The 16,652-nt window shown below is 37.6% G+C and overlaps 1 protein-coding gene across 1 annotated transcript in view; it reads left to right on the top strand.

Moving 5' to 3' along the window:
* The window catches only part of jbug (filamin-type immunoglobulin domains fbug), an 879,391-nt gene that overhangs the window by 725,708 nt on the left and 137,031 nt on the right, over positions 1-16,652 (top strand). The window contains exon 42 of the mRNA XM_090401914.1: positions 5,036-5,179. Within this exon, the coding sequence (XP_090258040.1) occupies positions 5,036-5,179 (144 nt within the window). The remainder of the gene's footprint in view (positions 1-5,035; positions 5,180-16,652) is intronic.

The following is a 16,652-nucleotide window of genomic DNA, read 5'->3' as shown; positions in this document are numbered from 1 at the left end:
CTTTATACTGTTCCTGCACCTGCTGGTCACTTTTCTCTTTAAATTCCCTCCACAAATGTTTCTTTTTTTGCAGCTCAAGCTTAATAGTGTTATTCATCCATTTAACCCCTACTTGATTTATTATTCGGACTTTTGGTATACATTCAACCATTGCCTCCTGCAAACACTTCTTAACCACCTCCCATGCACTATCAACATCCAGCCCTTGCAGTTTTACATGCCATGGCACTGAGCCAAGCACACTCCTAAGCTTGTCATACTTACCAGCCTGGTAATTCCACTATAAGGAGAAAGATGGACAGCAAGCTTACAAACAGCATAAACACAGGCAAGAAGAATGATAACAAAGGCAAAATGAGATTGTTAGAGGAAATTAGCCAAGCAGGTTATAAGAAATCCCAAAAAAAGTTCATTTATTGTGTGGCAAGTAAAAGAAAGAATGACTATGGAAGGGTAATTTTAACGAGTGGTGATGGTAGATAACAAAGCATATGAAATAGTTGACTTATTACTGAGTGAACGGTTTGCAAAGGTCAATTATCCAGATGAAGATACTGCACTGATAAATATGACAGAAACTGGTGTGGGAATAAAGGTTGATGAATTCGAAGTACCTAGGATCTTGCAAAATCTGAATACAAATACATCCATGGAATTTGTAATATTCTCATAATATGGGTGCTCATATTGCATGGAAGGCATATCACCTCCCATATTACAAGGGAGGTGATATGCTAATAAGATGTAATAAATTGTCATTGCCTCTGATGAGGCTATTTCACTTTAAAATACTCTCTGCTCTGGTCAAGTCCCAAGTGAGTAGAAGTTGAGAAAAATAGTTCTGTTGCATAACTGAGATAGCAAATTATAGGCCATTTAGTAGATTGGAAGTGATGGAAGTAAAGGTAGTGGAAAAGTTGAAGTTATGAACAGCAGAATTCAGGAATTGGTGGATAAGAATATGATGTTGAGTCTTATATTGAGAAATACAGGAAGAGTCAAACAGAAACAGGTGATTACTGGTATGCTGCAAGGCTTTGTGTTTGGACACTATTAAATTTGTACATCCATGAAGAAAGTGCTTTTTTGAAAGGTCATGTTTTAGTAATTTCTTTGCTTTTTATAATAGAGTGACAGTTGAGTTGGATAAAGGGAATGACTATATGATGATACGCTGAATTTTGCAAAGGTGTTTGATAAGTTACCACATGGAACTGTGTTGCACAAACTGAAGCAGTAGATACTAGAGTAGCTGATACCAGTGGGTCTTGTACTGAGGAATCCAGGAAGAGTCCAAAGAAACAGGTGGCTAGTGATGCACTCTGCAAGGCTTTGTGCTTGGACACTATTTAATTGGATATCAATGATGCAGAAAATGAGTTAAAATGTTGAATTGTTGATGCAAATTGTAATAGTTAATCAGAACCTTGCACTAGGATTTAGATATCTTGTGACCATATGGACAAAATATAATGAGTACCGTTACTTTTATGGCTATTTGGCCTATTTTTGTTTAGGAGTATCCCTTTTTTATAATGTCATTGGCTTTTTACTCATTTTTTAGGGCATTACTGATGTTTTAAAGACAGATATATGAAGAATATATAGGAATAATAATTCGGATATACCTTTGTAGGATGTTGCTGGTTGTCTTGTTATTCAGTGGCATCTGGCTTATGGCAATATACATTTATCTGCTGTTAAAATATGGCTGGAAATGTGGGAATAAAGAGATGTTGGAGAATTATCGGTGAGGTAAGATGTGTGTGAATTTTAAACGTGGGTTGTTTTATTAAGGGTAGGCAGAGAATTGTTTGGGAGGGAGGTGAAAGATGGAAATTTTTGGGGAAGGAGGTGAAAGATGGAAATTTTTGGGGAAGGAGAAGGATATGATGGGATAAGATCAGAGGTGGGAGTAATGGGGTGTAAGCCGTTTCGATAATGCGTCGTCTTCAGAGCTTGTGGGGGAAGCAGAGGCTCTGTCATGTCAGCTTGGTGTTTTAGTCTTTGGCGTATCTGTGTTGTATTCTATTGTTCGGAGTCATGACCTAAAGATACACCAAAGACAAAAAACATAAAGCCAGCATGACATAGCCTTCACTTTCCCTAGGAGCTCCGAAGACGACACTCTGTTGAAATGGCTCACATCCCGTTACTCCCACTCCTGATCTTATCCCATCATATCCTTCTCCTTCCCCAAAAATTTCTATCTTTCACTTCCCACCCAAAGAATTCTCTGCCCACCCTTAATAAAACAACCCAGGCTTAAAATTCACACACCTCTTACCTCACCGATAATTCCCCCACATCTCTCTATCCCCACATTTCCAACCCTCCCCCCACCTTCCTTTCAGTCATACTTTAACAGCAGATAAATGTATATCTCCATATGCCAGATGCCGCTGAATGCCGAATGCAACATCCTACAAAGGTATGTCTGAATTATTATTCCTATATATTCTTCATATATCTGTCTTTAAAACATCAATAATGCTCTAAAAATTGAGTAAAAAGCCAATGACATTATAAAAAAGGGATACTCCTAAACAAAAATAGGCTAAATAGCCATAAAAAAAAATTATATTTACTTAGAGGAGTAACATGGAAATTTTTCCAGAAATAATACCTATAATGAGTACCATTTTAATAGGGGAGGAGTGTGAAGTTATGCATTTTGAGATGAAAGGATTACAAGGTGTGAGTCACATTGATGGAATGGTACCCCTTCAGGAAAATAATGAAGCTAGTGATTGGGGATTGTTGGTGGGCACAGAGTTGAAGTTTGGATGCCATATTATAAAATTAGCTAAGGTAGCTCATAGCATTATTTGGTTATTGAAAAACCCATTAACATAAATAGATAAGAAAGTTATTATTCTCCTTTATAAGGCTTTGATACAGCCACATCTGGATTACTGTGTGTGTGTCTGCTCACTTAGGTTTCTTGATTTTGACATGGTAGAGGGTATCCAGAGACAAGCCACCACAATGGTGAGTGGTTTGCTGAATGCCACATAGTTGGATGGATTGAGAGTTTGTGGGCTGTAGAAAATGGTTGTTAGGCAGAAAAGAGTGGCTATTATAGAAACATATAAGTTACTAGAAGAATTTTATAGAATTGATACAGAGGAAATATTGATGAACTTGGCTAGAGGGGACAGAACAAGGGATCATCCTTGGAAATTAAGTAAGAGTGTACTTAGTATAGCTCAGGACTAGAATTTTTGCTTGGAGAGTGGTGAATAAGTGGGTGGAATGGGTTGCCAAAATCTGTTATGAGTGCTTCATTTTTGAATGCATTTGAGGAGAGGTATGATATGCATCATGTGCATAGTCTGCATCCTTACAATTACTCTTCAGACTCCATTGAGATGCCGATCCAATAATAATAATAATAATAATTAAGTTGTTTATGTATCACTGGATTTCCGACCATCATCATAGCACAAATTACAACTACTGTAAAGCAACCACTGTTCACTAGGTTATTGTTACAGAATTTGTTAATTATCATTTAACCTTAGTTATTCAGGTTATTTTTCATGGAGATAAAAATTAAAATAACCTGAATAAATCAGGTTATTACTTTCATTTTTATTTTCTGTTATTTCTATATTTTTCATGGCAAGGAAAAAATATACATGCAGCTAGGTGAGAAGACAATGGGCTCCTCCCTTCTGACCGGTTGTGTATTCAATTTCTTGAAAACTAAGCATTATTAAAACTAAGCAACATCCTACATGCAAACCAACTAGCTGTTCTGTGTGATGTGTGTTTGCCATTTAGTCTCATGTTCTAGACACAGTACCTACTTTCCAGCATTTAAACAGTCAACATCCTAAGATATGCTTCTAATTATTTTGTGTCTTGGGTAATATTTATATCATGAAGAACTACTATGATTGATCACTAGATTATATTTGCTCCAGTGGAGAATAGTTAGATCAGTGTTTCAAACATTGGTTATTATAGAAGGAGCTTGAATCATTTGAACTATATAAGGTTTGTCAAATGAAGAGGAATGGAGTATGCTGTTATCAGCAAACCTTAGATTGAAGTTGGTGGTAGAAGATCACTAATGTATAGGAGGAAGGGTTACTTCTTAGTTACCTGGTATTAATAGAGAAATCAGATGGTAAGAAATCACTCACCATGGCATGCATTTTAATGGTCAGAAATAGAATTGGTGACCTTCAGAAAGGCACAAGTGAGACAATGAATAGTAGCTCGGGTAGGAGGCTTCTGTGCCAGATCTAATCGAATGCCTTGAAAATGTCAAAAGCAACTACACAAGTTTCTCCAAGCTTATCCATGGCTTTGACTCATGTCCAAAAATGTTTAAGGTTAGATAAGATGTCCTGATTTTGCAAAATTTTAAATGTGAAATATAATTCAGTTTGTCACAATTATCAATAGTGCCATTGATCAATGTATTTTTTTCTACGTTTGTGTACATATCTAGTAAGATTGAATTTTTTTAGGAACATTGACGTGTTAGTGTATTAAATTAGATAATCATGATACATGAATTTTTTATTAACCAGTACTCTACTTATTATTACTAAACTATTTCTCTAACTTTTTATAAACACCATTATGCATTTTCAACTTTTAAAAGTAAAAAATTAACATGTATTTGTTCTGATTTCTGTACTTTTTTATTATGTCTTCTAGTTGAACTTTGTCCAACTATATACAATGAACTTGTGCTTTCTGTCTTCATATATTCTCTAAACTAACTTCTAAACTTCAGTTAAATCTCCTTTCCTGTTGGATAAATTCAACAAATTATAAATTGCTAACTAGTAATTCCATTAACTATCATGACATAATTCCCCTACATGCTTATTGAATCTTCTCTCAATATCTTTGATTCTCTTGATGGAATAATATCAGTTTGAGTAAACTTTTGAGCTATATTCCAGTATTCCTGACCAAACATTTGTATAACACTTCCATAATAGTACCTTATTAAGAATTAGTTTCTAATGTGATTTTTGCCAAACATATATTGGAATTTTTTACTCTTTTATAGGAAGCCCAATTACATTCATAGCTGAAGAGGGAGAAAGTCCTAGAGTAGAAGGCACTGGTCTTAACATTGCAGAACTGGGCTCCTCTGCAACTTTCAAAATATTAGCAAAGGGACTCTGGGGAAAACCAGAAGTGCATGTGGATGGTAAATTAAAATTTAATACATTAAAAAAAAAAATCTCTCTCTATATATTTTTTTATTTAACCTTGGTCAAAATATATATTTGATTAGCTTGAAACAACAAAATATTTGCATTTTAAAAAAATACGTATTAAATACATATTACATATAAAAACATAAGAAAATGGCAAAGGAAGGAAAAGATAATCCTTTTCATATCATCACGGGAAAAATAGTACAATTTTAATAATGGAACACAACAGTTCTCATCTTGTCCTCAGCTACATGGTTGTTTATTATCTGTACATGCTGAAGTTTTTAGGTGATTTTTCAGCCCCACACACAGAGAGTCTCATTATATTTTCCAGTCTATGTGGAATTGATTTCGAGTTCCTTTTTCTTTTCTTGATGGTGATGATATTTGAGTAATAGTCAGCTGTGCAGCTTTCCATGCAGGCTGTGCATGAGATGTTGCTCAGCTTCTATGGCTGAGAGATTCTGGTTTTTCCTTCTGATTCTTTAAAATTAAAATCGGAATTAATAGTTTGTTGGTAATGAAAAGAAAGTTAAATGTGTCTTCTCTACTCTCTGTGCAGTGGGTACCAGTAAGTAGCTTCATTGCTGTGTGGATGATGTTACTGGTGCTAGAGGCACTGTCCACTGCATATGTCTGATGATCACTTTATTGACAGGAAAGGGCAGGTAGGTGTGCTGATGGGTACCTGAGGTGTTGAAGAACAGGTAGAGATCTGATGTTCTGACTTGGAATTTGTGGAGTTTAGTTATATATATATATATATATGGATAGATTGGTAGATATAGTAAAAGTTTCGTTTAATGACAGGGGCAAATGTGATCATAATGTTTCCATGCCAGCCATAAATTCTGTTTTCAGCAATTGATTGATAAAGTACACAAATGGGCTAAGGATAAAATAATCTCTGAACCCTCCTCTTGAGAGCAAACATGGTATTTTTTTCCCCAATCCACTTGGGGCCATCAATAAATGGTGAAGTAGTCTTGCATGGTGTAAAAATCATATACCATCTAAATATTATAATTGCAGGACTGTCATGCAGAATATTTAAAGATATATGCCATATTTTTAAAATTTTTATTAATCATTTTAAGCTATTTAAAATATTATAGTTAAATGATATTAGTAAACTGGAAAAGTAGCATGCATAACATTACACCCCAAATCAAACTTTTATATATATACTAGGGGGGCTCTTCACCCTGACACCTACGGTGCCCCCCCAGTTCCGTACAGGTAGGCATCAGAATTCTCCTTGAATTCTGATGACTCGAATTTTGAAAACTCAAAAGGGGGGCTTCCACCCCCTGGCACCTACAGAGCCCCCACCCCCCCAAGTTCCAGACTGGTAGGCCAGTTCTCCTTGAATTCCGATGACTCGAATTTTGAAGACTTGACACTCAGGGTAGCCCTGAGTTTCAAAACGTTTCAAATAACTTAACAAAAAAAAGTTACAAAAAAAAAAAAGGCTTATCATTTTATATTATAGAGTAGATATAGCAGGCAAACCCCAATATCGGTTTGCCTAAAACCCTAAACCCAAAACCACCTTTGGCTTTGATCACCTCCTGCTTTCCACCAATGTGCAGCAGGCATCAGGTGGAATTTGTCTCTATTCCTCCATCAAAGCAGCACTGAATTCAGCAACAGATTGAGGAAGTGTTGCTCTAGACTTTAGTTGCTACTCCAATTCGTCCCACAGGTGTTCAGTGGGGTAGAGGTCAGAAATCTTCACAGGCAAGGGCAGTCCTTTAACACCCATCTCTTTATACCATTCCATAACAGCTGCAGCTTTATGACATTGGGCATTGTCGTCTTGATAGTGACAGAGGTCCATTCCATAAAAACTTTACAATGTAGGCAGTACCTGATTATGCAGAATATCAAGGTACTGAGCTGCCTTCATGAAACCATGGACAACGACAAGTGATCCCACTCCAAACCAGCTGAATGCACCCCACACCATTACTCCTCCACTGCCAAACTTTACTGTGGTAACAAGCATACACCAGGCTGCCTTCACACCCACACCCTGCCATCAGACTGGAAACAGGTGAACCTTGATTCATTACTCCAGAGTACCGTTTTCCATCCAACTGGTCAATTGCCCAGTTCACACGCTCTTTGTACCAGGCCAGACGAGCCACCTTTTTCATTGTTGTGATGTTCAGCTTGTGTTCCACTGCCCTTCCATGGAAACCCAGTAAATGGAGTTCTTTTCATACAGTATTAGTGCTCACCATGGTGTTACTGGCACTCTGGAACGCATCACAGATGGTCTGTGCTGATTGTTGCCAGTTTTTGCCTGCCAGCAGTTTTACCACCCTCCTGTTCCTGTCAGTCATTTTCAGCACTGCCTGGGTATTTTCCTGCACTAGCAATGCCAGAACAGCTCCATTTGTTGATCACATCACCGACAGTTGATTTTGGATGCTCCAGTTGAGCAGCAGTGACACGCATGAATATGCCACCAATATTATGACAGCCCATGATGACACCTCTCTCTCTCGAAGTCACTGAGTTCAAGTCGTATTGCTATTCCACCTGTATTCAACTGCTACAATGAAATACTGCATCCTACTATCTGTACACTGGTTTTTATGTTATTAACAAACCTGGAATGTTCCATAACTTCAAATAACAGAGGTGTCTGGACAATTAGTAGTGTGTGTGTGTGTGTACTGTCTTTTCAGTGAACAGTGCACAGTTACATTGTCAAGACCTTTAGATGATATCTGCATCTCTCACTCTCTGTCTCATGAATGCTATTTGTGATGGACTCAATTTATTAATCTGCTTACATTTTACGTAAATTCTGAATGATATTAAGGAGAATTTTTAAGGATGGTTTGGGTGCCCAACCCAAAATGTGTGAACACTATTCCAAGGTTTGGTGGATTTGGAATTTATAAAGTTAACAGATGAGAAGTAGCATTAGGTTAGTGGTGTTAGTCTTAGAAGAAAATATGATCGTGATCTGGTTAACAAAGGTAAGAGAAAGTTAATGAAATCTTTCTTTCAAAAAATGAGATAGGGTTACACTTAGGTAGCATTGAAGTTAACAAGAGTGTCCTCACCTCACTGGGGAAAGCAATATCTGAGTTTAAAGCATTGGTTATGGAAGATCTTGAGCTTGAAATGATTGTGCACTTTAAGATTTGTCAAGCAAAGAAGAGGAATGGAGTTTGCTATCATAGTAAAGCTGTTAATAGCATTTGTGGTTAGTAAGGGAACATCTTATGATCAACTTTAAATGATTAATCAGGTTTGAGTTATAGACTTTTTATTCATTCAAATTTATCAGCAAAATATGTCAGAGAATGTTTCTCTGGCATATTTTGCTGTTTTCATAGCTGACACTATCTTCAGAAAGATATTTAACACAAAAAAAAAACTCAAACATTTCCAAAAGCCATTATTTCCATAAATTGAAATATACTGAATTGATGGTTTTTATTACTTGTATCATTGGGCACATCATGCACGGTTTGTACATTATTGTGTAAACTCTGTATGTAATTGCTGGCATAAGAGAGGTCATGAATATTATATACACTAATTAATGACTTCCATATGTTATGAAATATAAGTCCTTGATTTCTGTTTATTGTGCCATGCGACCAAATGACCTCGGAAGACTCTTTGAACATCCTGTCAAAGTAATTCTCTTCTATGAAAACCACAGAAGAAGCTTGCCTCTTACATAATACACACTCTCACAGAACATGTGATGTTCTGTGAGAGTGTGTATTATGAGTACAATTCTTTCTTCTCTCTCGTTTTCAACATTGCATGTATATCTCTTTTATGGATTTTGAAACTTCTCCCAGTTTTATCCATGTGTCCTGTCTGCAATAATAAGGAATCATTTATATGTCAGGATGTTTGTAGAATAGAGCATTGTCTTTAGGGGAGTGGAGGAAACTTTGTAAATTGTTAACTGGTAATTAACAGGTCTAATTTGTCAGCTGACTTTTATCACTCTAAAAATAGTTTTGTTGTATATGCATTCAGGTGTTTCTCGTGAAAAGGTTTAGACGTTGGTTATGCATTTTCACTATATAATTTAAGGAAATTACAACGTACTAGGATATATATTAAAAAAAATTTATTTTAATGTATATCCTAGTACATTGTAATTTCCTTAACTTATATAGTGAAAATGCATAACCAACGTCTAAGCCTTTCCACGAGAATTATGATAATCCACGGAGATGATATTGCACGTAAAGCACGCCATTACGGTAAAATGAAGTTAAAACTATCAAGACAACTGAACAGTCTCGCCTTCCTGAAGCGCTGCCGGGATAACCAGGTAATCCCTAACTCTGTCAAATTTAAGCGCCGTTTCTCTTCGCAAAAGGCACTCTGTATTTATAACCTTGCCAGCCAAGCTTTACTCAGGGAACAAATTGCTACTACTTGCAGTTTCCTGAATGATGCTAACTTAGCTATCCAAGCACTTGAAGATGATCTTTCAAGCACCTTAAGCCACGAAATTTGGTCTATTTTATATGACATCTCGTGTACTGCAGCGAAGAAAGAATTTAAAAAAGTATGAGATCGACACATCAAAAAATTTGAAAATTTAAAAAAGGACTCGATCTCGAAACCGCAACTTCCTACTGAAACGGTAGTTAACCTTTCGTCACTTAGTGTGAAACCTGAAGCACTCGATGGCCTCACACGTGGCCACAACTTCGCCATTGGGCCCAGAAGAATACCTGCTGAGGATATTATGATACGAATTGAATGCGGGATTTGACACCTTCCAAACCACATTGCCAACGATATTAGACTGGATGTAGCTTGTGGTCTAACCATAGCTAAACCACCTAAAACCAACATGCCCAGTAAAAAAATTAAATCTCTATTAGAATTAAAGAAAAACAAGAAAATAATAATCACCAAAGCTGATAAAGGGAATGCCACAGTATTGCTTAACCAAAAAGATTACACAGGTAAGCTGTGTAATCTTTTGTTACACAGCTTACCTGTGTAATTGTTAGATCGTCCCACCAACTCACAAATTAGAAAACTCCACAGGCTCCTTAAGAATGTCACTTCTTGGCCTGTGGAAATCACTAACAAATTAAAACCATACAACTCCATAACCCCCCCCCCCCCCCCGTATTTATGGACTCCCAAAAATTCACAAGGAAAATGTGCCATTACGTCCCATAGTGGATGGCATTGATTCCCCCACATACAAACTAGCTAAACATTGGGCCAAAGCTCTTTCACACACTATACTGGCAACACACCTTCACACATAAAAAAACTCAGCCCACTTCAAAGCCAGCATAGAAAACCTTACACTCAAACACACTGACATAATGGTCAGTTTTGATGTCTCCTCCTTATTCACAAATGTCCAAAACTCAAAGAATCCTGAGAGCTATTCCAAGCTAAATTTCCTCCCGATATCACAGCCCTATTTCAGTTCACAATGAACTCAGGCTATTTTGTTTGGCAAGGAAAATTCTACAAACAAATAGAGGGGACAGCCATGGGTTCTCCACTCTTCCCACCCTTGGCCAACTTTTATATGGAGACATTTGAAAAGAAAGCCTTAACTCTGCCCCACAAAAACCAACCGTTTGGCTTTACTATGTTGATGATGTGTTCGATATTTGGCCACATGGCTCCGATGCACTCCTCTCCTTCTTAACACACTTAAACAACCAACACCCCAGAATCAAATTCACCCTGGAAGAGGAAAAAAAACAATTGCCTTCCTTTCTTAGACACACTAGTCACCTGCCAGCCTGATGGAACCTTGGTTTTCTCAGTCTATAGAAAACCCACCCATAGAGGCAGATACATTCACCAACAATCCCACCACCCCTCCTCACAACAATACGGAGTCATTAAGACACTACACAACAGGGCTAAACTTTAAACTTATCTGCTCAAATGACAATGCCCTAACCACAGAACTAAACCACATTCTCAACCAATGGCTCCCCCCCCCCAAAAAAAAAAAAATCCAAAAAATATTGAAACCAGAAAACCAGTATGGTGATGGATTTAGAATAAGGATTATTCTAAATCCATCACCATACCCTATATTCTAGGCACCTCGGAAAAAATCACAAAAATCCTAAAAAAACATAACTTAACTTCTTGTTACAGACCATATAAAAAATTGGCATCCCTTATCTGCTCTATTAAAGACCAACCCCCCCCCCTATCAAATGGCCAAACAGGCAGGACAGCAAATATCAGAATTTCAGAACACAAGGACTACATCTGTCTTCACCAATACAGCCACTCTGGTCTTGCTGACCATGCGCTTGGATACCTGCCATAGAATACGGCAGAAGAAAGCCAGGATAATACACCATAGCAAATACAAATATGAAAGGCTTTTCATGGAATCAGCTTCAGCCCTAAGAAACGATCCGAACCTCAACAAATTTGGCTGCATGAGACTGCCTCAAATTTGGGAACCTACATCAGAAGACCTTCAGCCCAATCGCCCAAGAATACCAACATTGCCTGCTAAAGGGCACCATCAGGACTTTAGGAGAAATAATAGCTTCCTACTTCTTCCTCACTTACTGTTTTGTTGTGCCTGCATGCACGTGTCTTGTACTTAAGTTCTTGAAAATGGCAATGTGACGTTGCCGAAATATTGAAGTATATTAAAATTTATTTTAATGTATATCCTAGTACGTTGTAATTTCCTTAAATTATATAGTGAAAATGCATTCAGGTGGTAGACAATTTTCGTCACCCACTGTGAAGACTATCTACCTACTTTGTGAAGGCTTGAAGTGACTTGAAAACATAAACATTTCTGTTTTTGTCTATAAAGCAGGAACTGGATTATGACATTATTATTACTCCGAGGACCCCCCCCCCCTTCCATGGAGTCAAAGACTCATCGCAGGAGGTCCCTTCATCAACACACAGCTCATCGTATCATGCCTTAAATACATTCAAATTCTCTGCAGACACCAAATTCTCAGGCAGTGCATTCCAATCATTCCCAACTCTCCATACAAAAACATGCTTGTCACTCTCTTGCTCACACCCTTCTTAAACAGCTTTTGGGTATGACCTCATATTCTTCCACTATCTCCCACCATTTTATGAAAAACCTCTTCGACATTAATCTTCAACTGAATATCCCCATTTAAATCTTCCCAATTATCATTAACATACAGGTTAAACAGCCATGGTCCTAAAACAGATCCCTGAGGCACACCACTAGTGTGTCTCTTCTTCCTGGATATTTGGATATTGCTCCCCCATACACAACTTGTGGATTCCTATCAAACAGTGAATCTCCAGTCCAATGCACTAGTCTAATATCCAATCCCTTCTGCTCTAGTTTGACTATCAACTTATCATGTGATAATCTATCAAAACCCTTTGCAAAATCCAAGTATACCACTGTGTATCTATCCCCCCCCCTCCCCGTCCAATGCAGCCATCACCTTATTGTAATAAATAAGCAGATTACTAAATCATGATGATTCTTTAGCAAATCCGTGCTGTCCATCAAAGATAATATCACTTTGTCAACCCAATTCTGGATCCTAGTTCTCACTAGCCTCTCCAACACTTCAACCACAACACTTGACAGACAGATTGGTCATTAAGTTGATGCTCTCAAAACCAGTGCTGCTGTTTCTCCTCTTGCATCTCTACCTTGCATGGACATTACCTTTACCTTTACGTTTTACCTTTCTATCTTCATAAAAAACATCATATACCCTTCCATTTTTTCCTTTCAACTCAATCAATGCAACCATTTCATTTCCCTTGTTTCTGATACTTCTAGCATTCATGCACAAACATAACACTCATATCTTGATCTATAACAAATTTCACTGCTACCACTTATCAGATGTGACTTTTCCCATATCTTCCTGGAACCATTTATTTTTCTTCTTACCTATCCCAGCACCTTCTTCAAATGTTTTTCCTACATCCCAGTATATCCCATTTCTTCCTTGTCTACATGTACATTCACTTCCTCTTTGAGCATCAACCTTTCTCACACAATGTTCCTCTGTCCACCCTGAGCTTGCTGATTTCCCTGTTTATCTTGCACATCTGTTCTCTCATTCTTTACACTCATGCTACCCACTTCTCAATTCATTGGCATCACTTCAATATCTCCTTCCTTACTCTTCTGCTCTTTCAAGAGGAAGCATTGCTTCTTACTTGCTCAGATTCATTCTATATGCTCACACCAAAACCATTCAAACGAAGTCCATCACTCTTATACAGTTCAATTCATCCTTCAAGCTAATTCCACATCTTAACAAACTGCCCTCATTTCTCTTCACATATTTCTACTATCATTCATAATCCTTGCCCTCCACCTTATCTCTCTCTCTCTCTCATACCTGGGCAACACACTGACTACCTTTCCTATCACGCTATTATATTTTATTCTTCTCAACAAGCTCCTGATATCCAGTCTTGCATTCCTTTGTTCCCACTCAAGTTATTTGTTGCTACTACCACTACCAACTCTTTTGCATACTAACTCCTGATATCTAATGCCTCAATCACTCTATTCATTTTACCTCACAGAAAACAAACTTTGTACATACTCTTATTTACCACACCTGTAATAATCAAATCCCCACATAATGCCACTCACAAGTCTTTCATTACCTCTTCCATACCTACATCATTCATTCCCATCTTCTTCACTCTTCCACGCATATCTACAGTTCTCTTCATTTCACTCTGCATCTGCTTCATTTCTTGCCTCATCTTCACCAACTCAGCTTTCAAATCTTGCATCATTCTTTTGTTACTATCATTCACTATTGCTATCTTATCTTCAGTTCCACAAGTTGTTTGCCATCAAATCTGTTTGACATATTACTATTAATTGCATTATTTTTTCTACATCATTATCACATTTTATCGTTAATCAAACTCTTTTCCCTCGCTATCACTTCCACACACTTTCTGTACACTTGTACAATCTTCCTCAACTACTGTTTGAGTTACGACACTACATTACTTACTCATAGTAAGGAATGTGATGCCTTGTGGTCCATCAGCACTTTTTCTTTTTGAATACTATATATATATAAAGGAGTCGATTGCATATGCTATCCGCAGTGGACGACCCACCACACTCACCAAATGTGACCATAGGTGCTATGACGGATAATTTGTAAAAACCACCATTCGTCAGCTGACATGTTGAATGCAGAGTTTCAGGCATCAACTGGAATACCAGTCTGCACATAGAACTGAGGCTCACAACATGGGTTTCCATGGTAGGACTGCAATATGTAAGCTCCACATTACCTGAACTAATATGCAGTATCGACTTCAGTGATGAAGACGATATGCATATAGTAGGATGTAGAACCTTAAAAAGCTGTGTTATGGGCAACAATTTGAGCTACATCCTCTACCAGGTTGATGGATGAGTGTGGTGGTGGATGACTGGTGAATGTTACCAGAGTATGTAACCTTAACTATGAAACTTCTGTTTTTCCTGGTTTTCATCTCAGACCTCTGTTTGTGATGCCATGAATATTGAACTTAGAGATGTATCTGAACATTCTGGACAATGTAACACTTCCTACTTTGTGGAATTGACAATGGTTTTTTTTAACAAGACAATGCACCATGTCATAAGGCTGCAGCTGCGTGATTTGTGGACATGAACCTCACCACACTTGACTGGCCTCCACAGAGCCCTGATCTCAACTCTACTGAACATCTGTGAGATAAACTGGAGTGTCGGGCGAAATCAGGGGATGTCTGCCCCAACAGACCAGGACATAATTATATTCCCACAGGAAGAATGGTACAAATTTCCCATTGATAACTATTGTATGCTTGCAAAAACTGTGCTGCGTAGGATTGCTGCAGTCATTGCAGCGAAAAGAGGTCCTATGCCTTATTAAGGTGGGCACTATGGCTGTTTGTTCTGCCCATCTATGGTGTTCATTGACATTGTATATGACTTCTGCATTGATTTAACTTTGATATCTTCTTGGGTCTGACACCCATTGATGTGACCTCATTAAAAGTACCAGTCTGGGTACTTTCCCACAATGTGTTTCAATTATGCAATACTAAGGCAATTGATGTAACCACTGTATACATGTAGACTAGTTGTGAAGATACTTTATGCTTGCACCTGTGCTCAGATATAGGATTTAAACAAGAATATATAGTTTCTTGTCAAATATAATTCGCATTAAACCAAGCAGAAAAATGTTCCACAACTATCTCTCATCCAGATTGTTTAATAATAAAGTGATATACCATTTTTACTTGTATTTTGTGGTGTGTGCGTGTGCGTGCACGCGCATATTTGTGTGTGTGCGTGTGTGTATGTAGGAGGGGAGTTGATGCTGAGAAATTTCTAAAAATCATGATCCTCATAAATTGTTTAAAGTTTGATAAAAAAAATAATAATAATAAAGCTAAGCTATTTGGGTAATAGATCAGTCTCCTTTTTTAATAGCTAGGCTAAAAAAGATAAAATTAAATGAGCTTTTAATTAAAGGATGTTAACTTTATTATATACTTTGTGAAAATTTTGAAGTTAAAGATGGTAATAGCACAAGACTTGATTGGAGCAGATATAGTATACAACTGAAGTTGGTGAGCACAAGATACCGACAGCTGAGTGTAAAAATGTTATTATTATTATCTGAGACCTCCAGGGAGTCGAGGACTCATCGTGGGAGGCTATAAATCACCCAAACCAGCCATCATACCTTCCCTTAAATTCATTCACACTAGATGCCCCTCACCACCACTAAAGTCAAACTGTCCCACTCACTCTCTGCTCTGTGAGAGGAAAACCTAGCTCTTATCCCTTTCTTCATTGTGAACAAACTTAACTTCCATGGATGTTCTTGTATTCTCTCTCCATTTTTCGTTATATGGAAGGTGGGGAGAGAATACGAGAATGAGTTTATAGACCTCTCTCATATCACCCCTCTTTCTCCTGTTAACCAGAGTCTGCAATCCACATGCTCACAATCTTTCCTTATAATCTAAATCCCATAATCTGAATGAAATCTTTGTAACTCTTCTTTGCACCCTTTCTACAGCTTATTTATCCTCTTGGAACCCAGGAGACCAAATCTGCATACAATAATCCAGGTGTGGTCTTATCTTATCAAGGCCTTATAAAAAGGCAAAGTGACTTCCTTATCCTTACATGTCAAGGTTCGCTTCAACATTGCAATTTTCCTCTGAGTTGTATTTATGACTATGTATGTGACCTTTGAACTTCAAATTCCTATCCACCATTACACCAAGATCCCTAGCATTGTGAGTTTCTTGTAACATAACCCCGCTTAATATAATATGCCTCGAAATCTCATCACTCCAAAGTGCACAACTTTATACTTACTAACATTAAACTGACCAGCATTTTTGTTTGCCCAAATTTCAAGCCTATTCAAATCCAGTATGTGCTGGATATCAGCAGCATCCATGATTACCCTGTCT

The sequence above is a fragment of the Typopeltis vanoorti genome, chromosome 12, assembly GCF_054136105.1.
Source record: "Typopeltis vanoorti isolate ZY-2024b chromosome 12, IOZ_Tvanoo_1.0, whole genome shotgun sequence".
Lineage (NCBI taxonomy): Eukaryota > Metazoa > Arthropoda > Arachnida > Uropygi > Thelyphonidae > Typopeltis > Typopeltis vanoorti.
This window is presented reverse-complemented; position numbering and strand designations above follow the sequence as displayed.